The sequence below is a fragment of the Pongo pygmaeus genome, chromosome 14 (genome assembly GCF_028885625.2).
Source record: "Pongo pygmaeus isolate AG05252 chromosome 14, NHGRI_mPonPyg2-v2.0_pri, whole genome shotgun sequence".
Lineage (NCBI taxonomy): Eukaryota > Metazoa > Chordata > Mammalia > Primates > Hominidae > Pongo > Pongo pygmaeus.
The window spans coordinates 39,686,449-39,710,774 of record NC_072387.2 but is presented as its reverse complement, the minus strand read 5'-3'; the positions used below and the strand labels follow the sequence as shown (position 1 = coordinate 39,710,774).

The following is a 24,326-nucleotide window of genomic DNA, read 5'->3' as shown; positions in this document are numbered from 1 at the left end:
AGACAGGGTCTCACTCTGTTGCCCAGCTAGACCGCAATGGCACAATCTCAGCTCACTGCAACCTTCACTCCTGGGCTCATGATCCTCCCACCTCAGCCTCCTGAGTAGCTGGGACTACAGGCATGTGCCACCATGCCCAGCTAATTTTTGTGTTTTTTGTGGAGACAAGGTTTCAACATGTTACTCAGGCTGGCCTCAAATTCCTGGGCTCAGGCAATCCGCCCACCTCGGCACCCCAAAGTGCTAGGATTACAGGCCTGAGCTACCACCCCACCAGGAATACAGTTTTATCTACCATTTGCCTCCACACCAAAAGCACAGCTAACACATAGAAGGAACTCAATAAATATTTACTTAATAAATGAATGAGTGAAGTCTTCACTATGGGGGACCCTAGGGTCACATCACATAAAGACCGCCTGCTCTCTATACTAGGCAGCGCCAATCCAGTAGAACAAAGACGTTTAGTGCCCCTCACCTTTATTTTCACCAGGATCTAATGCATTTTCTCACTTTACACACACATACACACGCGCGCACACACACACACACACAAAAGCCCAATCGTTCCTTCACGTTCTAAGAAGAAAGGAGAGATTTAACTGCAAAGTCATTTAAATTCTGCTTCTGGGTACTTAATTTTTTGGCTTTATTTTATTTACCTCTAAGCTAATATGCACATTTAAAACCCTGAAGAAGATATCAAAAACAGAATTACTTAAGGAATATCATACAGAGAGGTTGCAACATGTTAACGTATCTTAGCACCACAGAATTCCAGAAAATAGAATATTCTGAGAACTTGCAAGATATAAAAACTGTGGTCAAACTAATTCATGACTTTGATTCAAGAATCCACCTCCCACTGAGCGTGGTGGCTCACATCTGTGTAATCCCAGCACTTTGGGAGGCCAAGGCAGGAAGACCCCTTGAAGCCAGGAGCCTGAAACCAGCCTGGGCAACATAGGGAGGCCCTGTCTCTACAAAAAATAAAAAAATTAGCCAGACATGCGGCCGGGCGCAGTGGCCCATGCCTTCAATCCCGGCACTTTGGGAGGCTGAGGCGGGCGGATCATGAGGTCAGGAGTTTGAGACCAGCTCGGCCAAAATAGTGAAACCCCATCTCTACTACAAATACAAAAATTAGCCAGGCATGGTGGCAGGTGCCTGTAGTCCCAGCTACTCGGGAGGCTGAGGCAGGGGAATCGCTTGAACCCAGGAGACAGGGCTTGCAGTGAGCCAAGATCATGCCACTGCACTCCAGCCTGGGCGACAGAGCAAGACTCCGTCTAAAAAAAAAAAAAAGCCAGTTATGCTAGAGCATGCCTGTCATCCCAGCTAGTTAGGAAGACAAGGTGGGAGGATCCTTTGAGCCCAGGAGTCCAAGTTTGCAGTGAGCTATAATCGTGCCACTGCACTCCAGCCTGGACAAGAGCGAGACTCTGTCTCAAAAAAAAAAAAAAAATTTTTTTTCCATCTCCCTCTCCCCAATTAATTCCGAATTTCAAACAGGACAGTCAAATATCTCTGGGGTTAGAATTTCCTCTTTTATTAAATAAGATAACTTTCTTAATGTAACAGGTCCAGTAGCATCATCTAATAACAGTGTTTGCTTTTACCTCACTTTTTTGCGAGGCCAGACAGCTATATGACAACAAAGTGCAAGTGAACACAAAAGTCCCTAGCCCTTAGAATGTAGAATATAGTGCAGGGAAGGTATCTTTATTTGGTACTGGTTCTGAAAATTACTAATATATCACCTTTTGTGAGTAAGCAGCTAATATTTGATGATGAAACTGTTTAAAGTAGGAATTACATACAGGAAAGATATTGCCAATACATCAAATAAATTCCACAAATTCTGCTTGTCGTAATCAACACACCATTCCTTTAGCCAGACAAAGCTTAACTGAGCTAAGTTAAACTAGATTCTAGCTCTGTCCAAAAATATAGATCTAGAGTTAAAATATCCCTTTAAAAAAAAAAAAAACCCAAACCAAAAAAGTCTGTCATTTCTCATCACTCTGCTGTGAAATTTAAAATTCCTTTTTCCCATGATAGATACAAATTATAATATTTAAAACAATGACATAAAAAATGCATCAGAGTTACTTTCAGTTGTAGGAGCAAATCATAAAACAAGAAAATCCTTAGAAAAAATGCCAGTTGTTTTTTGTTTTGTTTTGTTTTGAGACAGGTCTCACTCTGTTGCCCAGAGTGGAGTACAGTGGCACTATCTCAGCTCAATGCAACCTCCACCTCCCAGGTTCAAGCGATTCTCTCCTACCTTAGCCTCCGAGTAGCTGGGGTTACAGGCGTGCACCACCATGCCCAGCTAATTTTTGTATTTTTAGTAGAGATGGGGTTTTGCCATGTTGGCCAGGCTAGTCTCAAACTCCTGACCTCAGGTGATCCGCCCACCTCAGCCTCCCAAAGTGCTGAGATTACAGGCATGAACCACCATGCCCGGCTGCCAGTTGGTTTTATCTTTACATTTGTGTAATCTAAATAAATCAAAAGAAATCATCAAGGAACCAAACGTGGCCGGACGTGGTGGCACGTGCCTGTAATTCTAGCACTTTGGGAGGCTGAGGCAGGAGGATCGCTCGAGGTCAAAAGGGCAAGATGGTGGGACCCCATCTCTCCAAAAAAAAAGAAAAAAATTAAAGCTTAGCCAGGCTTGCTAGTGCACACCTGTAGTCCCAGCTACTTGGGAGGCTGACGTGGGAGGACTCTTTGTATCCAAAAGTTCCAGGCGGCAGTAAACTATGATCATGCCACTTCACTCCAGCCTGGGTGACAGAGACCGTGCCTCTTAAAAAAATAAAAATAAAAATAAAAATAAAAATAAAAATAAACCAAATATATTGTGAAGGCACCGAATATGCTATACCACTAATAAATCCAATCTTAAAATAACTAACCATTTACAGAATTCTTACCCATAAAAATCCTGGTTTCATGGAAATGAAAGAGAGATGGTGCAAAGAGATGAGCAAAGTGAGAAAAATTAGCAAGGGAGGTAAGAAATTGCCTGTCACCTTCAACAATGCTAACAAGAGTGCATACTGCAATTTGAGTCTGGGCTGCTGACTGACAAAGAAAAGGAAGAGTGAGGGAAAGATCCCTCCATCCTGGCCCCAACCAAAGGGGTACACAGGAGTAGCTACCTGAGGCTCAATGTTTGCTGTTTGCTTCATATTAATTTCCAGATTCAGTAGGGAAAATATTGTTGAAAATTTGGCCTTAGTGCTTTAATGTGCAGTTGGAGAAATATTCCAGGGTAAATCACGCTTTTACATGCCAAACTGCTGTTTAAAAGTAATTTCCCCTTTTCCATTTTCAACATGAATTCTGGTAAACTGCAACAGGGAACTATATTTAAAGTGCAAATCAGGGCAGGCAATAGAAATCGGACCTTTTTCATGATAACTTTAAATAATTCAAGCCAACAAATGTGTTAGCACATCTAGATGGAGAGATAAATCAAGATTTTACAACTAACCTGGGACTAAGATTTATAGGCCAGCCTAAGCCCCAGAGTGCAAGAAAACTGGCGAGTAATTAATTGCAACGCATTTAAGCAGTGCTAATCAACTCTCTTTCCCTGTTCCTGTGAGGAAGCAAGGGACCCCCATTCCCACGCAGGAAAGAAGATTGTGTCTTCTACCTCCTAATTTGATTTTGTTCCAATTCTCTTAATTTGTTTTCCCAAACTTTCCCAGGAACATCTATCATAGAAACCAAATGAAACACTAAAAACAAGAAAACCACTAAGCTGCCAAATAACTCCACCTCAGAGGGCGCTGGCAGGAACCAATGAGATAATGCCTAAACCTTTTGGCATCAGCTCAGAATACATAAAAAAGCTCAGCCAATAGCTGTGGCCGTGCTGGTGACCACAATGATAATGACTGGCAGTTCGGGAAGCGTCTAGGTGGTTGCCTGCCCTGCACAAAAGCCAGGAGGGCATAAAACCCGGTACCTGTGGCTCTGCTATCCAGGCCAAAGCTCACAGAGAGCCGTCTTGGAAGCACACACGGCTCAGGCACTCCTTCCAGGCTACGCAGGCTGCCACTTCTTTTCTAACACGCTGGGGGAGGAAGCCTTTGGGGCTTCACTTTCTTTCCTGTGACCTACTTACAAAGCATGTCACCCAGCCGGCTCCAGCCTCCAGCAGCTGCCTCTCCGTGGAGCTTTCCAGGATTAATTCCAGGTCCTCCAGGGGGCCTTAAGCTCCAGGATGCATGGCGCATAGCCAACTTACTTGTTTCCAAGTACCCACTTTGAAGATAATCCATGGTAGCAGAGGGACAGAAACAAACACCACCGCAGCCCAGTGACAGAGGTAAAGTCTGCCTTTTCTCCACCCTACTGGGACAAATCCACTGTCCCCTGTCCCCACAGTAGCAGACAAGCTGGGTAGCAGCTCCATCTACCATGAGACAGCACCTCCGATCATGGGATGGAAGGCCCTGTCACTCCATACTTTTTTTAAGGGGCATCGGATTTTATTCTCTCCCTCTTGGGTTTTATACAGGGCAGGCCAATGGCAGGGTCAACACAGTTGGCGGCAGAAATACCTTAGAAGAGGGAGTGACCCAGGCTGGGTCCCTTGAGGGGAGGGAGTGACCCGGCTGGGCAGGGACCCCTCTGAGGAGGGGGTGACCCGGGCAGGAACCCCTGTGGGGAGTGGTGGCTGGGGCTAGAAATGAGGCTGAAGGTACCAGGGGCCATATCATGAGAGGGGGTGGTACTGGGGAGTCAGGTTTTTCCTGAGCCAGGAACAGCTGCTTGAGGTTTTAAGGAGGGAATGCCTTGTTGAGATGTGTGCCCAAGACAGCTTTCTGGAGGCAGTGTGCGGGACGGCTGTGGGAGGACAAGAAAGGACACAAACATGCCAGTGGGAAGGCCACTGGAGTCAAGCAAAGAGCTCTAAGGGCCTCAATTAAGGTGGCAGTGAGCAGGGGAGGGGTGGGGCCACTAAAGAAACAGAAGCTGCAGGCTCTGAGACAGAGCACCCGGGTAGGTGGTGAGAGGGGAAGGGAGGGCCTGGGGCTTCTTAGAATAAAGGAGGGTAGCACGTATGAGGGAAGGCAACTTGGTCCCCAGCATACTGAGGATACGCGAGTGCAGACAGGCAGGACAGCCGGATGCAGGGGTGAGCCCAGCACAGGAGTGTGCATGCGATCGCGGCTGCAGCACTAGAGTCTCCACAGCGCACCAGAAAGGAAGCCAAAGCTCGTGAGGCCAAGGACGGCTCAGGGGAACTGCAACATTTAAGGACAAAACTGCAAAGGAGACAAAAGGAATGGCTAGACGGGAAGGAGAAGCAGGAGAGAAGGCAGCTGTTTAATGTATCCTTTCAAAGAACTCTCTCCTTAAAGCTGCACTGTACAACAGAAAGATGTGGCAGTAGAGGAGACCTGGGCCGGGGCCCTGCCTGAGAAGTCATACAGCATAAGGTCAAAGTACAGAGTACAGGGTGCAGGTACTTTCTACAGAGTACAAAGTACAAAAGTACAAGGACAAAGTATACTCAAACCTCCTAGGTTCAAAACCAGGCTCTGCCACTTAATAGTTAAGCAACCTCTCTCAGCCTCTGTTTCCCTCCCTGTAGAGGGAAGAAATGGAACAAGAATTAAGTGAGTTCATGTATGTTCAGGTTCAAAAAAGTACCTGGCCTATGGTAAAACCTATTGAGCCTTTTGCTCAAGTGCCAAACAGTAAACTCTTAGGAAAAGAGATCTGCTGCTGGGGAAGATGCCAGGACAATTCAGCCAGTGGAGAGAAGTAGTGAGGATGGAGGCCAAGCCTCCCACCGCAGTGAGGCAGCAAGCGTGCAGACGCAATATTCCTCCTTTGAGCCTACTATCGACTCAGATATGACCTAGCTCCATCTGAAACTCCTCTCCTGTTTTATCACAGAAGTCATGGGAAACACTGGAATATTAGCTTTTCTTCACTTGACAACAAAGTTTGATGAGACCAACGTATTCTATGGGCCAGAGGGTAAATATATTTACAGGAAGGACAGTAGATAGTGAAAAAAAAAAGAGAAAAACAGAAAATAACTATATATATTCAAGAGGGAAAAGATCATTTCGTACTTTGATTTGCATCTTATTTAAAAACCATCACTCAGGATATGCAAACCAGAAAATTGCAACTCAAAACAGTTTTGGGGGTGAGATTTAAAACCCCACCCTCACTAGCATGTTCCATAGCCTAAGTCATAGGAAGGGTCAGAAAAATCCCTGGTCACACAGCCTACTACAGAACACACCAAAGAGGAACACAGCAAACATTCAAACGAACAAACAAAAAATTAGCACTTTACGCGATTCCTTTAAATTGCAAGTGTACTACTGAACAGTTAACTGTCAGGCTTAACTTATAAAAATATAATTTATGATTAACTTTTGGGCATCTTATTACAAGAAGCAGGTCTTTAAAAGTACCCCCTTAGTGTGCAGATGGGTAGGTGGATGGATAAACAGACATACAGATAAAGTAAGTACCCCTTTCAGTACCACTCAATCCATGGTACACACAATCTGAGACGCTCTAAGCCTTTAGAAACTTATTTGTATATTGCCCAAAAACCTTTGCTTTAACAACTCACGGCTCTAACTTTTGATACTCATGCTCCACGGACTATGGTCTCCTCAGCAGCATTTAAAAATTTGCCAAATGATCCTGGAGCCTGAGACAGACTTCTTAGTTTTAGTTCTGGTGTTTCCAGTTCCTTTCCCAAGTACACAAAAGACCTGACTGAGGAGTAGGCCTCAATGCCACACTTTGCTCTCTCCAGAACAACTCCTTACTTTAAGGCAAAACAACCATCGATCATCTTTTGTTTTGTTTTGTTTTCTGAGATGGAGTCTCGCACTGTCGCCCGGGCTAGAGTGCAATGGCATGATCTTGGCTCAATGCAACCTCCGATTCTCCTGCTTCAGCCTCCCGAGTAGCTGGGATTACAAGCACCCGCCACCATGCCCGGCTAATTTTTTTTTTTTTTTTTTTTTTTTGCATTTTTAGTAGAGACAGGATTTCACTATGTTGACCAGGCTGGTCTCCAACCCCTGACCTCATGATCCGCCTGCCTCAGCCTCCCAAAGTGCTGGGATTACAGGCGTGAGCCACTGCACCCAGGCTTGATCATCTTATATTCCACAGATATTCACAGAAATCACCCAGTAAGAGTCCTAGTTTATATATGGGCCTATGGTGGCCCAGGCAGGGTTCTCACACCTGGCTTCACAGAAAACTTACCTGGAAGTCTCATTTCAGATCTTCTGAATCAGAAAATCTGGAGCTGGAACGCAGAAATCTGCATTTTAACAAACAGGGGCTTCTTTAAGACACTCAGATGATTCTCATGCGTGCTGAAGTCTGACACACAATGGGAAGGGCAACTAGACAGGAACTCAAGGGAACTGAATGGGGCTATTTTCACAACGGGCTGAGGCCATTTAACTTCCTTTACTTCATTCAGCTCATAAACGAAAAACAAGCTCCTCCATATCCTCCCTCAAGGATCTGGAGAAGATAAATTCAACGTGATGTATAAAGAGCCTTGAGTTTCTTATGGGAAGCAATAATGTAAACTAAAATATATCATCTTTTCAGCTACATAAAATATTCTTTTAGGAGTGAAAATAAGTCATATCCCTAGGAGGAAATGGCACTGCTACACTTAAGACACATTCAACTCTTATTTGATGATACTTATACTTGTTTTTGTTTTTATTTTTGTTTTGTCTAAACCCTCAGCTTTACAACATGCAGATATATGTAGATAAAGACTGCTTTCCTCTCCAACTTCTACCAAATCTTTGGTATATATACATTTTTAGTAAATGCTTAAATGAATTTATTCTGTTAATCAAGACTCTCTTCCTTAAAAACAAACAAAAATAAAACAGCCAAGTGCAGTGGAACATTCCTGTAGTCCCATTTGCTTGGGAGGCTGAGGCAGACAGATCACTTGAGGCCAGGAGTTCAGGTCCAGCCTGGGCGACATAGCCAGACCCGCCAACTTTTTTGTTGTTGTTGTTAGACGGAGTCTCACTCTGTCACCCAGGCTGAAGTGCAGTGGTGCAATCTTTGCTCACTACAACCTCGGCCTCCTGGGTTCAAGCGATTCTCCTGCCTCAGCCTCCTAAGTAGCTGGGACTACAAACACGCGCCGCCATGCCTGGGTAATTTTTTTGTATTTTTAGTACAGACGGGGTTTCACCTTGTTGGCCAGGCTGGTCCTGAACTCCTGACCTCAAATGATCTGCCTGCCTCGGCCTCCTAAAGTGCTGAGATTACAGGTGTGAGCCACCATGCCCAGCCAGACACCCAACTCTTTTAAAAAAAAAAAAAAAAAAAAAAAAAAACCTACTCAAATTGCCACCTAATATAATAACCCCCCAAAATACCTTCCAGCCAGACCTGTCCTCTACAGACCCAAATATCTAACTGCTCACCTGACATGGTACCTGGCCATCTCACATGCATTTTGAACTTAACTTATCCAAAACTGAACTTATTCAACTTCACCTCTCCCTAAAATTAAAAGTCAAAGTACATTTCAAAAAATTGCGTAAGTACTTAATGCCATATAACTATACACTTAAAATTCATTACACTTAATAAACCGTATGTTATGTACATTGAACCACATAAAACTGTTTTTAAAAACTTGGTCCTCCTCCTTCAGTGCCCAAGTTAGTAAACAGCACTACTACCCATGGTGGATGTGACAGAAATGTATGACTCATCCTTTCCCCCACCCTTTCTCCCAGCACACTGAACCCAATCAGTCCCAGAGTCTGAGAGATTCTTAATCATCTCTCACAACCTGTGTCCAGCAGCCTCCTCACAGTTCGCCATATCCACCATGGCCCCCTCCAACTCCTGCTCCATCGGACAGACAGAGTGAGTTTCAGGAAATGGCAGCCGTATCACATACTGCCCCATTACAGCCCTTCAAACACTTCCCTCTGCTATAAGGACGACCCCAAAATATGTCCCCTGATCCGCAAGGCCCTGCCCAACCTGGCCCCTAATGATCTTGCCAGCCCTTCAGTCCTCCGTCCTTTCTCCACTTGGCTCCTTCACCACCAAGCTCTGCCCCCCACTTACCTGATTACTGCTTCCCCTTTGGGTCTGAGCTCTAACGTCACATCCTCTAGGAAGCCTTCCTTGACCCTTACCCCACAGTTTCTCAAGCTTGGCACTGTTGGCATTTTGGATCCGATAATTAATTGTTCAATGGTGGGGTGGAACTGTCCTGTGCCTTTGTAGGATGTTCAGCAGCACCCCTGACTCTAGATGTCAGTAGCACCCTCTGCCAAACCAGCCCCTGGGATAACCAAAAAGTATCCAGACAGCAACAAACGTTCCCTGGGGTGCAGGATGGCTCCCTGTTGAGATCCATCTCCCCAGTCTAGGCAAAAGCCATCTATCTCCCTGCAGCATGTTCTCACAGCATCCTGAACATCTCTTCCACAGCATTTAGCACAGACACAATTCATTCTGTAGTCATTACTGTTTAATATCACCTTGCCTTTCGGGCTGCAAGCTCCCCAAGGGTAGAGACAGACTAGATCCGTCTTGTTCCTGCAGTATCACGATGCCTGACACACAGTAGGTACCCACATTACTCTGAATAAATGAGAGGCTTTGGGCAGTTTTTCCTTTTAATACTATTTTTAAATTGACATTCTTCTAGTAGTTCAAGTCAACACCTACGTTAAATCAGGTTTCTTTGGGAGCTGCTTAGTGACTAGAACTTTGAAATCATGGTAGTAAGGAAGAACTTCCTCAATAGGTCTGATGAACCCTTGAAACTCACAACTTTTCCTTTATCATGGAAAAGATGGGATTAACCTATGGGGACTCCCGTATATTGTTAAGAAGTAATCTGTGCAAAGCCAAAGAGGGATCACACATAATGCTACAAGAGGAAAAACAGAACATTTGCAAATTTTCTCTAAGTAGTACCTTTATGCCTAAAAATTATGCTTGCTCGCTTGCTTCATAATGAGTCTAGTAAAACACACAAAAAAAACCTGGCTCCAAAAGAGCCAATTATAAGGAAGTGCTCAAATACCGAGCCCACAGTGTTTGTCCCCCAGGAAGTTACCAAAGGGGTCAGAACATCTTCGAATTCACACTGCTATTTGAAACAGACGCTCTCCCTCCCTCCCACTAGCTTAGCTGTCGGCTACTGGCAAACTCCCCTGGGTCAAGTCCATGACCTGGGGGGCCATGCCAATTCGGGGGTCCTGGACTACCTGGATGCAAAGAATCCATCCAGAAGATTAAAATCTGTGCCAGTAATATCTGCATACTGCTTAAGAAATAAAGAGAAGGTTTTAAGAATCAAAAAAACACAAAACAACCTGGAATTAGGTCTGACTCTTGGTGTCCTAAAATTTCTGACTCATTGCAATGAAAGGAATCTGGGCAAGACCTGGCTCAGAATGAAAAACCATCCCCAATTTTGGCAGGTGCTAAGAAATACAAAGTTGGCTCACACAGGGAAGAGACAGACAGGGCTGTGAAAAATAAAAGCTAATACCTATTATTTTATCAATATCATTGGTTTGATTAAGCTTCTTCTATCAATTAGGATTAGGTTTGGCAATAGGATTAGGTTTGGCTGCATATAATCTCATGCAATACAAGTCTGCAAACAGACAATGCAGAGCTGACATGATGCTCCACATCCATCTGGCATCCAGGCTTCTTCTATCTTTCTCCTCTACCATCCTTACTACTGGCTTCCATCTTCAAGGTCACCTCATGGTCACAAGATGGCCACCATGGCTCCATCCATCAGATCCACTTAATAGGCAATGGGAAGGAGGATAACACAGAGCAAAAAGGCCTGCATCCCAGTTGAGTCGGCCACCTTGAATGAGCTTTACCAGGAGCCCCACCCAACAATCTCTAAAGATTTCTCTGTAGAGCACTAGCTGCCCCTATATGAAAAGGCCACTGAGAAATGTTTCACACTGTTGCTGCCACCGCTGCCACCACCACCCCATCATCATTCCTCCACCCTTCCCCCTAACCCGGATTATACTAGTTTTGTTAGGAAAACAAGGGCCAAAGGGTTACTTCGCAGGCAGCTGGCGGTCTCTGCTACAAGGGGATCAGTATGTTAAAACTGTATGAGGGGGCAAAGTGCTAGTATTCTACCCAGTCCATTCGCCCTGTTATGAGAAAACTAAAGCTCAAAGCCACTAAAAGCCACACAGCTAACAAATGGTAACCTGGAGGCTTGAATCAATCTTCTCATTCTGAAACTGGTGCCAGACTTTAGAACCAAAGTTATAGTGAACTGTGTCTGTATATGCATGTGGGTTTAAAAGAAATTTTCTATATTGACTTTTCTCTAAAAACATAAACAAATATGCTCTAGTTTGTGGGGAAACTAAACTATATAGTCAGGCCAATCTTATATGGGAATATTTAAGGTATTTATAAACTATCAAGATTGTTCACGTATGACAGAACGCCTGTCACATTCTGTTTCAGCAAGATTCCAAGAACATCGTAAGTGGGGACATCTTTATACGTGTCGGTGCCCTTCCCCTAAATCGAAGCAGAGCTCCATAAAAGGTATTCATGATTCACTTCAGGTCTCGAAGAATACAGCCTCCTGTCTGTGCCAAACGATGAAAGCCAGTTCACAAAGCCCAAATGTCTCACAGGGACCTTTTAATGCATTTTATGTCGTATTTATTATGCTTATCTGACAACTTCACAAGGCTAATAGACATCTCTAAAAATGTGTTGACATTTTAGTGCATTCTGAATGTCCTTCAGTGTATTATCAAATTTGAACAGTGCAAATATTCCCCTGCGGGTAGTAAAAAATAGACACAGCAATACAAATGTGCATTTCAGCCCATATGTTGTATATATTATATACAAATATTATACCCCCAGTACAGCATTATAAAGTGCAGTGCTATAAATAGAATGCCAATTTCAGCTACCACCCACCCATTTGGTTAGTTGCAAAACATCCAGGCAACAAGCCAACTGATGCAGCCAGGAGTCACCCAGTCGCTTTCCCAACCTCCAACCTCCCTTTCTCCCAGGGCTGCCACCCAGCAATGCCTTTCTTCCACTGAAGCCGATTCCAGCCAAATTCAGTTGCTCTCCAAGACCAACTACAGCCTTCTCTGCCCGAGGTGCCCTAATATTTTTGATTACACTGCTGCCTAATTAAACATGCATGTAAACAATTACCAACTAATCTTGCTCTTTTCCCACACTTCCGGAGCGCCTATAGAAATGCCAGAAGTACACAAATGCAGCAAATTAATCCTTATTCGGAGAGCTTAAATACAAATAAAAACAGGCTGTCAAGGTTCCGGTGGGCTAACAAGAGCAGTGCGCAATAACGCTACGTCTTTTCCTAAACTGCACCATTCTGCCATTACTAAAAAATCTGAAATTATTGCCTTTTCACACCAGCAAGTCTGGGTTAGAGGACAAAAACTCTGTAATAGTCTGAAAAGAAAATAATTTTTCGCTCAAGCTTTCAAACTTGAACAAATCTCATCATGAAAGTCAATTACAAGGCTGTTTTTTTTTTTTTTTAACTTTTATCACATCGTTTTCCGATAAAGGGGGGAAATGCCCTTGCGAGGAGAAAGGAAATAAAAAAGAATGGGCATTACAGCAGCAGGAGACCGGGCAAGCACTGCTCGCAGACGTGTCCCCTGATGTTCCTAGCGGAGACCCGAGACAGGAGAAAGCCTCCCCGCCGCGCCCACTCCCGCGGAGGCCCAGCGGCCGCCCCTGTCCTCCTCCGGGTCGGAATCCGGGAAGGGCTGGCGCCGAGCTGGCCGCTTATCCTCAGGGGCCAGGGCACGTCCTGAAGGCCCTGCGGAGGGGCGCGCGGACACCGGGACCGCCGTCCTCGCCCCGGGGGTCGAGCAGGAGCCGCGGGGCCTCGGGAACCGCCTCGCCGGCTCCCATCCAACCTCCTGCCCGGCGCGGGGCGCGCAGGACGGCGGAGCGCGGGCGGAAGGCAGGGGGGCGGGACCGCCGCCGCCGCCGCTCGCGCTCTTTCAAAGTTTCTTCGGTGGCACAGTTCCTGCGCGCTTCCTGTGGGGGCGGCTGCTGCGCCCTCGCCGCCCCGTCGCCCGCCGGCTCGGGGCGGAGGAGGCTGGGAGGCGCCAGTCTGGGGCCGGGGCGGCAGCGGGGACCCAGGACCGAAAGGGGCCGAGCGGGCACGCCTCGGGTCCCGGGGCCGGGTCCCACCTGGGCGCCGCGAGAGGGCGCTGCTGACAGCGCGGCGCGGCGGGGACCGGACGGCGGGACGCGCGCGCCGGCGGGGCAGGGCTGGGCCGCCTGGCGCCTCCCTCCCCGCGCCGACCGGGGCACGGGCGACTGTGCCCGCGAACCCCACGCCTCGCCCTTGCGCGCCTGGCCGCCCGCTACTTACCCAGGGAGCAGGTGAGGAGCGCGAGCAGCGTCGGCGGCGCGAGCAGCCACTGGCAGGCGGGCGGCCGCATCCCGGCGGCGGAGGCTGCGCGCCCTACCTGGGCGCGGGGACGGGAGACGCGCGGGGAGCGGAGCTGCGCCGCTGCCGCCGCCGCCCTGCCGCCGCGGCTGACCCTTCTCTGCCGGCTCCCCTCCTCCCTCCTCCGTCTCCGCCGCGCCATCGCCGGCCGCGCCCTCTGGCGGCCGGGAGCGGGAGCACCCCTGTGCGCGCTTCCAGCATCTGCCCGGCTCGCAGCTGGGGCTGGTGTCCGGCCCGACGGGCTGCGGTAGAAGTGGCCGCGGCTCTGCCCGCACGGCGCCCTCCTTCGAGGCGTCTGACCTCTGCCCCCTCCAGCCACCAGCCTCCACCCCTCCTCTCCCTTCCTCCTCTGCGTCCCTCCTGACCTAGGCCGCGTCCCCTCCCTTCATGCCCTCCCACCTTGCCGCGTCACCCCCATCAGTAGTTCTACCTGTGAAGTGGAAGCGAGCAGTAATCACTTTTCCTCCCTGCTAATGTATTATCTGCTGTGGAAAAACAAATGTAATCAATAGTTCAGCTTTTAATATTGTTGGCACCAATGCTGTACTTTGATGAAGGTGTTTTTAATCAGCTCAACTAATTTACTTAATATCCCCTTTAAATGGAATTTGGCCAATAGCCTAGGTCTGGGATTTGGCTTTTAAACAAGTTTGTGTAAATGTAATTTTCTATAAATGTAATTTTAAGTGTTCACCATAATGGAAGAGAGTGGGTGTAATTTTATTCAAAATATAAAAATTAATTAAACTGGAATACAGAGAAGTGGAGCGATGTGGGAGTGCCTCCTGTTCCCACAGGACTGCCAAGGGCCTTCCTCTCCAGCCCGGTAGAGTGGTGGCCCTGATAGGGGACTGGCCCTGTTGTGTTGTGTGGTGCACTGAAGGGGAAAGCATTACGAGTAAGAACTAGAGACTCCCTTTAGTGGTTCTGAACTCCTTCGTGCCTCCCTCAAGCCTTGGCTCACTTCTGTTTCCAAGGAAGTGCACAGGACCAAGTGCTTTTCCCGGCCCTAGTTTAGCCCATGACCTCTTGAAGGCAGTATCTGTGTTTTCCTTAATATTTACTCATTTGTTGGCTACCTACTATGTGACTGCAACTCTGCTAAGCACCCTAGGAATGCCAGTATCTTTCACATAGACATACAACATTCACCTACTTGCTAAACAATTAAGGAGGAGGAGGCCCTGGGAGTACAAGTAGGATGTCCTGGAGACAGAGAAGCAGGTGCTGAATAAACATTTGTAGGCTTGAGCCCTCTTAACTTGAATGCCTTTAGGGGACTTAGGCTCTAATGCATTAGGACAGTATCGTCTGCAATTGTGCAATACCTGCTGCAATTGTTTTGAAAAGGAGGCCTGGAGACAAAGAATTTTCTCTCTGTGTGGTTTATATTGACTTCTTAAAACTGGGAACTAAATATTTCACGGGTGATCCATTTAGTGTGAGTGCAAATAGTTCCCTTTTGTTCCATTTGCCCAAGATTTATGGTCTCTTGTCAATACCATTTTGATGGGAGGAAAAAGAAATGTAGGGATCCTTCCATTTCATTTCTTAGTGAAGCATTTCAAATCTATGGTTGACTGAATTCATTGCTTTTATCCTTGGGAAATTCTCAAGCTTACCTGCCTAGTAGTTCTAGATTGTTTCCAATTTCCAGAGCTGTTTTCGCTTTTTTCCAAGAAAATATTCCATGCATATGTGGGGTAGTAAACATTTAACCAAACTGTGTTTAATTAGACACAGAAGACTAATAAGCAGGGTCAAATGCCTACTCCACGTGGGTAAGCAACTCCTGGTGCTTAATCAGTGTTTTCATGGAAATTCATCATGTTAGAGTATTGCTATGTTCCAGAACAAGGTGTGGAAAATTAAGCCCTAAGGACAACAGAGAACACACTGTTTAAGTAATAAACTTGCCCTGGTGTCCTTCCTTTCCACAGTAGACATAGATAAACGGCACATTACAAAGCTCCATAACTCACATTTTAAAAAGAATTGCCTTTCACTTACTCTAGTCATATGATAAATGGACTTGCTGGGAGTTCTCTCTCCCAATCACATGTCGGGAGAGTTTCCTAGAGCAACATACTCATGAGGATACTAACAGATACATGATAGGCACTGCTTGCCTATAACATTGACTGTAAAGGAACAACTCTTAAGTAGAAAAAAAATAAATCCTATAAACTCTAAGATTGTGATATGAAAACAAGCAAGCCATCTTCTTCGGATTCACTTAACATAATCCCAGCTGTCACCTCCATGCTGGCCCCTGAAACTTTCTTTGTTGAGGGGCAGGGGAAGAAGCAAGGAGCCATCTTTTGTTGGGGAAGGCACTGTTGCAACCTGGTTAAAACAGACTGGTAATTTTAAAGATAATTTTCTAAGTACTAAAGGAGAACATAAAGACATACTAAAACCATTGAGAGCCAAGTAATCTAATGAACAAGTTCCAAACATGGTTTCTGATCTTACAACAGTTATACTTGAGGCCCAACAGGCTGAACTCCATTCATTCATTCAAATGATAGGGAGCACTTCTAGCTGATGTGCCCTTTGCTAAGTTCTGGGGCAGATATTGAGCATAAAACATGGTCCTGGGCCCAAGAACTCACAGTTCAGTTAGGGAGACAAAAATGTTCATAACTAACTTTGCTACCTTGTTATAAATGCTATGGCGTGTGTAGATCAGAACACTTTGGAACACACAGGGAAAAACAAAATCTCTCAGGGCCTTTGGAAACTGTAAGAAAAGAAGCGACTGTTGTGCAGGATCTTAAAGGAGAAATAGCAGGTTCCTGAGCTGAAAAAGGAGGACAGGCGCCCCAAGCTGAGGCACAGCATGAATGTGCAAATCAGACAACAGCAGTGTGGCGGGTGGGAAGAGGGGCTGCAAGGCGGAACAGCTTCTCACTGTGCCCCCTCCAGCCTGCTGCCTCTCTCCTGTGATTTGGAAGGGGCCTCCCGGGCACCCTGTTTCTATACTAGCAAAGCCCAAAGGGCATATTCCAACTCTTCCCACTCTCAGTGCCCTTTCACTCAGTGTCAGGCCTAAAGCAGATTAGCAGTCAATACATTTCAGGAGGACTATTCTCTTCCTGCATAAAACAGCAGGTTTACGAATTATGAGTGGTCTTGAGGATTATTTTCCAAACCTAAAATCAGGTCTTAAAGTTTAATAGTGAAATAGAATGTCTAAAACAGGGTCTCTGGGACTTAAGGTCATTATAATATCAGACCTATGCTACAGTACTTTAAGCATCTGCCAACCATCCCCACACCCCACAATCAGTGCACACTAAGGGGTTACAGGAGAAAGACTCATCACTTGTACCTTATGCTTTAGCGTTTTGGGAAGGAAGATAATCTGTGTTCCCCGTGGAGAAGAGGGGGACAGGAAGAGAAGAGAGGGAGCAAAACTTTCATCATTCAGAGAGGACCCAAAGCCACAGCCCCACTGCATGTACTCAAGAAGAATCCTTTGTTGACATACGGTGGTTTCTTTAATGCCCTCGGGGAGCTTGTCTCACATTGCTTCCAAAGCTATTCCAAAATTATATAGGCAAGGCTAGGTTCAGTGGCTCACACATGTAATCCCAGCATTTTGGGAAGCTGAGGCGGGTGGATCATTTGAGGTCAGGCGTTCGAGATCAGCCTGGCCAATGTAGTGAAAGCCCATCTCTTCTAAAAATATAAAAATTAGCCGGGCATGGTGGCGCATGCCTGTAATCCCAGCTAATCAGGAGGCGGAGGCAGGAGAATCGTTTGAACTGAGGAGGTAGAGGTTTCAGTGAGCTGAGATCGCGCCACTGCACTCCAGCCTGGGCGACAGAGTGAGATTCTGTCTGGAAAAAGTGTGTGTGTGTGTGTGTGTGTGTGTGTGTGTGTGTGTGTGTGTGTGTGTGTGTGTGTGTGTGTGTGTGTGTGTGTGTGTGTGTGTGTGTGTGTGTGTGTGTGTGTGTGTGTGTGTGTGTGTGTGTGTGTAGGCAAAACCCATTCTGTCAAACCAAACTTTCAACCAAGATTTTTATTCAAAGAGGCTTAACAAAGGGATTCTCACAGCCTAACAACCCTGAACCAAAATCCAGGAAATATAACAGGTTACCATCTCAGCAGACCACCCAGGAAAGCCCAGAAATCTGAAGCCATTGACATTTGAAGACACAGAGTGATATAAAGCCTGTGTACAAGAATGAGATATCCTAGAAACTTCTAATCAGAAATAGATGATCTACTTGGCTGTTTTGCTCTCCTTTCTAGAATCACATATCCTTCTGTTCCCAGTAAAGATCAGGAATCACTCATAGCAGGCATGACAGGAAGTGTCTGTGTTTGACTTTTACTAAGAACAGAAGGTGTGGGGCATGACTGTTCAGCAGCCCACACGAAATGTGTTGGTGTTTTTGGTGTTGTTGCTAATAAGTAGTTGTTCATTTTACAACAGCTGCTTTCAGATGTAGGATCTTGCTTAATAAGCTCAACAGAAATTTAATGTATTTGTGACAAATGTATCACGGAGTAACTGCATGTATGAGGCCCTCATATGGCATGCTGAGTTTGGAGGAAAAAGCATTTTCCTGGGGGAGATCACAGTCTAGTTAGGGGGACCAGGACATACAGAAATAGCCATAAACCCACCCGGAACGTGGAAATCCCCTAAGAAGCTTATGAACAAGGGCAAGGAGAAGGAAAGCACATTCATCAGTGGGGCTGCATGGGGCCTCACCGAGATGGCGCGGTTGCCAAGAGAAGGGGAGAAGGCGTTCCAAGCGGAGGGGACAGGCAAGAAATGCCATGGAAGACCGAGAGTTCAGAGACTGAGGAGCTGTTCAGTTTGGCCAGCACAAGAGGGAACATGGAGGGGAGGCTGGTTAGGACAACACTGAGCAGGGGCTTGGGTACCGTGCTAGGAGAATGGCCTTCCCTTGAGTGGGGCAATGAGCAGGGGATAGATGGAAGGATGTTTCAGCAGGTGATGACCAAAACCTCCACTACAAGACTGTAGCTCGTAAGGCCTACCTGGTATCCTAACTCAGCAACTCCTATCAGAAAAATAATGAATATTTCAATTGTGATGAATTCACATGATGAACACTCGGTTCACGTGAGTTGGGTACTGATTTAATGATTGATCAGTGCTGTGAGAAGTTTAATTCAGTGTTAATGTCGTGGATGGATTAGAGAGGGGAAGGAAAGAAAAAAGACTGGCTAGAAAAAATTATGAGGGAAGGGGAAAGGAAGGAAAACTAACATGTACTGAACACATGCAGTAGCTAGGCACTCTGCCAGTTACTTTCACATATATTATTTCAGTTAACCCCACACCAAAAAAAGAAAAAAGAAAAACCTATGACAGGACTACTATTCCCACTTTACAAGATTAGTAAACTGAGTCTCAGGCAGGTCAAATACCAACAGCCAGAACTGCCTTTAATGGAAACCCTGTTATTTAACAGAGGTGGTAGCAACAGGAATAGAGGGGAAGGGATTGCTGTGAGGGCACAACAGAGGTCAGATCAATTGTACTTGCGAGTGAGTCGATACTGGCGGGAACAGAGAGAAGCCACAGAGGAGACAAATGCGGCAATTAACTAAAACGGAGATCTGCCAGAGGAATGAGTTTGTGGAGAAAAAGGAAAGATTATCATTACTGCTAGTGTAAGTGACAGCAATGCCCTCACATTATCAATAGATGCATAGTAATAGCTAACCTTTACTGAAATGCTTGTTATATACCATGCACTATACTAAGTGCTATACATACTTTATTTCATGTTGAATAATATTTAGTTTTCCAGACAGCTGTATGACTATCATTCTTACTTTAGGGAGATTAAGTAGCTTGCCTAAGGACAGTGATTCTCTTAGGCGTCCCTGACACTCAGGGTATCCAGGTTTGCAAGGTCAAAACTACTTTTATAGCAATACTAACACATTACTTGCTTTTACTGCATGCATATTTCCATCAATGGTGCAAAAGCAATCATGGATAAAAGTGCTGTCTACTGCTGTAGCACTAGTCAAGGTAGTGGCACCAAACTATGCTTACAGTGGGAAAACAAACAAAATAAGCCAAGTTCACTTACAAGGTCCTTGATGAAGCAGTAAAGATTACTAAGTTTATTAAATTACACCCTTGAGTATTCATCTGTGTAATATTTTGTGTAACGAGTTGAGGGGTAAGCATAAAAGTATTTCTACGTATTAAAGCATGATGTCTCAAGAAAAAACACTTGTGAGATTGCTTGAGTTACAAGCTGAACTAGCTGCATTTTTCATGTAACGCCATGTTTAATTGACTAAAAAATTGACAAACTTATTCAGGTTATTCAGGTTTAGGGGCTGGGTATTTTCTCAAAAATAAAAGGAGCCTGTCACTTTAAGGAAAACAACTGATGTAATTTGTTTACAGTAATACAAATCAACCTTCCAAGTGAAATTAGAATTTTGGAAAACTTGTATGTGCTGCCATGAGCTTAACAGCTTCCCCATCCTTAAAGACTTTTTAATGAGATCAATGGTGGTGTTCACAAATGTGATTTTAAAATATTGTATAATGAAATGTCTCAACCCCTTGGAAGATCTGCATACTTTCATGAAACGGTATTTTCCAAATGACCCTTTTTCAACTACACATCTGTGTGAGGCTGCATTTTCTTCCTTTACGTCATCCAAAATAAATAAAATTAAGAAACAAATTATGAGAATCTACCTGTCTTCTATTAAGCTAGACATTACAGGGATCTGCAAAAATGTAAAACCATGATACACTTCTCATGAAGTTTTTTGTTTGGAAAATGTATTTTTCATAAAAACAACATATTAACATACGATAGGCTTATTATTGTTCATTTAAAATGAATTAATACATATGTTTAAATTTCTGTTTTAATTCTAATACAGTAAATATTCACAGATGTAACCCACATAAACGAATGCTCTTTGGAGTCCTCAATTTTTCAGAATGTAAAGGGATCCTGAGACCACAAAGTTTGAAAACTGCCAGCTTAGGACACATAATTTGTACACTGTGGAAGCCAGTACTAAAATCCTGATCAACCTAACTCCAAAACCCTTTCTCTTACCCATTGCACTTGGTTACTCCCTGTTTAGTTTTAGATCTGCTGTATTTGAGGTGCCAGATTCCTAAGAAGCCAACTCAGGCTCAAAGTCACCTTTTACCCCCAATCATTAGAGATTTAAAATAATAAGTATCAGATGGGCAAGGTTATGCCATGGTAACAAACAACTCAACATTTTCAGTGGCTTAACATAACAAAGGCTTTCTTAGTCATTCCAAGTCATGCCAAGCCTGCTGCAGTGCGGGCAACCCTCCAGGCCAGCTGTTCCCCATTGTTAGTGCTCTAGGCTGGCCATATCTCAACTCAAGTTCTCCACAATCATTGTTGCCGGGGAAGGGTGTGCTGGAGAGCCAAGCACCAGCAATCCAGTGCTCCCAGTGAAAGTGTCACAAGTCACTTCTGCTCATGTTTCATTGAAGGGGGAGAAAGTACTGTCCCAGAATAGAGGAGAGCTGGGTATTGGTAGTGGTTACCGGTTGAAGGTGTCCAGGTTCTTGGTGTTTTGAACAAAGAATTGGCCAAAACACACAAATAAAGCAAGGAAAGAATGGTGCAACAAAAGCAGAGATTTATTGAAAACAGAAGTACACACTCCACAGAGTGGGAGTGGCCTGAGCATAGGGGCTCAAGAGCCCAGTTCCAGAATTTTCTGGGGTTTAAATACCCTCTAAAGGTTCCCACTGGTCACTTAGTGTACACCCTATGCAAATGAAGTAGTGGTCCGCAATCAGAGGGTTAAGTGAAGGTACAAAAATTACACCCTATGCAGACGTCTGATTGGTTGTGGAAAGCAACCAATCCGAGGCTAAATTGAAGGTACAAAGTTATACTTCTATCCAGGCAAAGACTTGACCCGCAATCAGTCTGAATGATTGAGGAAAGCAACCAATCAGGGGCTGAAGTGAAGTTACAAAGTTACACTTCTATGCAAACTGATTGGTTGTGGAAAGCAACCAATCATTGATACTTTCAATTTTCCATCTGCCACACAGAAAAGGGGATGGGGGTTTGCAAAAGTAGTCTCAGGTCCTTTTATTACTTAGATGTGGAAAGTTGGGGTTTTCCTTTTGATTTAGTTCTAGGAAGTTAACATGAATCGGCCTTAGGTTCCCTGCCTCCAGACCCTATTCTCATGCCTCAGTGGCACTGCACTGCCAATAATCCTCCCCTTGCTTTACACTTCCAAGCTAAAACACCTCATCTTCTGCTTTGAAAAGATGCTGTGCTAGATGCTAGAGCATGAAACAAGGCTGAGAATTCAGCTTCTGCCCTTCAGGAACTCACAAAATCTCTGAAAAGATAAAACTACAAATAATGTCATCTTACTTTAGTACAGCTCTTTACCACCTACCAAGTAACCACACAAATAATTACTGAACAGGGCAGTTATAGGAGAGGTCCAGATGAATTGAACAGTTTGGAGTGTGCTTGGTGAAGGAAAACTCTGACATGGATGATTGAGGATGGTTTCAGGGAGAAGGTGGGATTTCAATAGAGGTCATGAAATGAGGGAAGACTCCAAACTAGTAGAAATAGAAAAGGGGGAAAATGAAGAAGAAATGAAGTCAGTGAAGCAAGTGATATTTGCAGGATGGCAAGTAGACCAATGTGGCCACAGTTCATCATGTCAGGAACAGTATTGCTAGCACACAAAGATGGGGTGAAAAGACAGGAAAGCTGTCTGGAGAGGCCAGTAGCAAACCCAGCAATGGGGCACTGGCCTTGGAGAGGACCCAAATCCCAGCTGAGGAAGAGAGGGTATGGCTGACCAGATCCACTGGAAAGGAGGCCACAGGGCCCTGAGGACTTCTAGTCATCTACAGGAGGAACGTTAGGCATAGAAATACATACATCATTTATTTTACTTGAAGAAGCTAGAACCAAAACATGCTTTATGTCTTTTTTTCCCTAAAAAATGTGTTTTCTTCATGATTTCCCAACTGCAATAACAATAAAATAGCTGTGGCATAATTGTTTTACACAAATGAAAATATAATTTTCAGAAATAGCATTTTACTAGCATTAAGTCAAACGGATGTTGGAGTTATCTTGTTTAAATTAAATTGTCATGTTCTTTGGCTCTACAGAGTAGGCAAGTCTTGTTTCCATTTCCCTGCTGTGTACATTGACACCTACTTTGGGAGAGACATGAGATAAAAAGAGAAGAAAGCAGGAAACCCCAAATTTTGAGATGCATGTGATGTGTGCTCTCAGGGAAGCTGCATGATTCATTGAAGGACCTTGGGGAACCGATTGACAATAGGAAGAAACTGAAGTAGGGCAGTGGTAACAGAAGAGAAGATACTGCAAGATGAAACATTACAGGTGTAGAATTTAAGGGACCTTTGAATGATTGGAATCAACATATTCTTCTTTCTATTATCCCACTAGATAACAACCTGTAGTTTGTTCAAATGCTTGAAGTTAACTTTAGACTATACAATGTTAGAACAAGTAAGGAAGTTGTGGCAAGACTCTTGACACCTTAAATGGCAATTTTACAAAGCTGTACTTTCTTCTGTAGTCAGTGGGAACCATTGTGTGTTGAGAGACTGACACTCATTTAAGTAGCCTGCTAAGAAGAGACTAAGGGCAGAGTCCAGGATGTACTGGGAAGAGTCTAGACAGATGATAGTGAGACTTGCTTGAAGACATTTGCAATAGTCTAGACATAATAAGGAAATGAACTAGAGTGGTGGCTACAGAATTAGCAAAATAAGGTGGATGAAGGATATATCAAAAAGACTTAGGATTAACCAGACTGAACTAAAAAAATGATTCTGAAGTTTGGAATCTGAATGGCTAAGTACCATGATTAGAGAAGTCGGAGAGAAGAGCTTGTTAATGGAAAAGATCTGGTTTTCCATTTTGGACAAATTGCATTTGAAGTGAGGGTGAACCATCTGCAAAGAAATGTTCAGTAATCAGGTAGACACAACGACTGGAGCTTAGAGAATAGTTATCAACTAAAATACAGATGTGAAGTGACCCACAAAAGAACTTCTGTTCTCACGACCTACTCCTCAAATTCAATAATTTGCTAGAAAGGCTCATGGAGCTCAGGAAGGCACATTATTTATGTTTACTGGTTTATTATGAAGAATACTATTAAACATAAAAATGAGCAGCCAGATGAAGAGGTACATAGAGTGAGGTGCAGAAAAGTCCTGAGCATAAGGAGCTTCTGTCCCTTGGAGTTGGGCCGCACCACCCTTCCAGCACATAGATGTGTTTGCCAACTCAGAAGTTCTCCAAATCCAATAACTTAGGGTTTTTTGTTTTTGAGATGGAGTTTCACTCTTGTAGCCCAGGCTGGAGTGCAATGGCGTGATCTCAGCTCACTGCAACCTCCCCGTCCTGGGTCCAATTGATTCTTCTGCTTCAGCCTCCTGGATGGGTGGCTGGAACTGCAGGCGTGTACCACCACGCCCAGCTAATTTTTTGTCTTTTTGGTAGAGACACGGTTTTGCCATATTAGCTGGGCTGGTCTTGAACTCCTGACCTCAGATGATCCACCTGCCTCTGCCTCCCAAAGTGCTGGGATTACAGATGCGAGACACCACACCGGCCTATTTAGGGGTTTTAATGGAGGTTTCACCATATAGGCATAATTGACTAAATAATTGGCCATTGCTGATTAACTCAATCTTTAGCAGCTCCTCCTGTCCCCACAGAGGTTATGGGGGGGGGGGGGGCTGGAACTT

The 24,326-nt window shown here is 44.9% G+C and overlaps 1 protein-coding gene across 4 annotated transcripts in view; it reads right to left on the bottom strand.

The window, feature by feature from the left end:
* The window catches only part of B3GLCT (beta 3-glucosyltransferase), a 140,407-nt gene extending 126,698 nt beyond the window's left edge, over nt 1–13,709 (bottom strand). For 2 of the 4 annotated variants that reach the window (XM_063650743.1, XM_054446050.2), the window contains exon 1: nt 13,463–13,686. In XM_063650743.1, the coding sequence (XP_063506813.1) occupies nt 13,463–13,682 (220 nt within the window). In that variant the 5' untranslated portion in view covers nt 13,683–13,686. Of the gene's footprint in view, nt 1–13,462 lie in introns of all 4 variants that reach the window. The other 2 variants (XM_054446047.2, XM_054446051.2) reach the window with 2 other exon arrangements.
* Nucleotides 13,710–24,326: the final 10,617 nt, after the last annotated feature.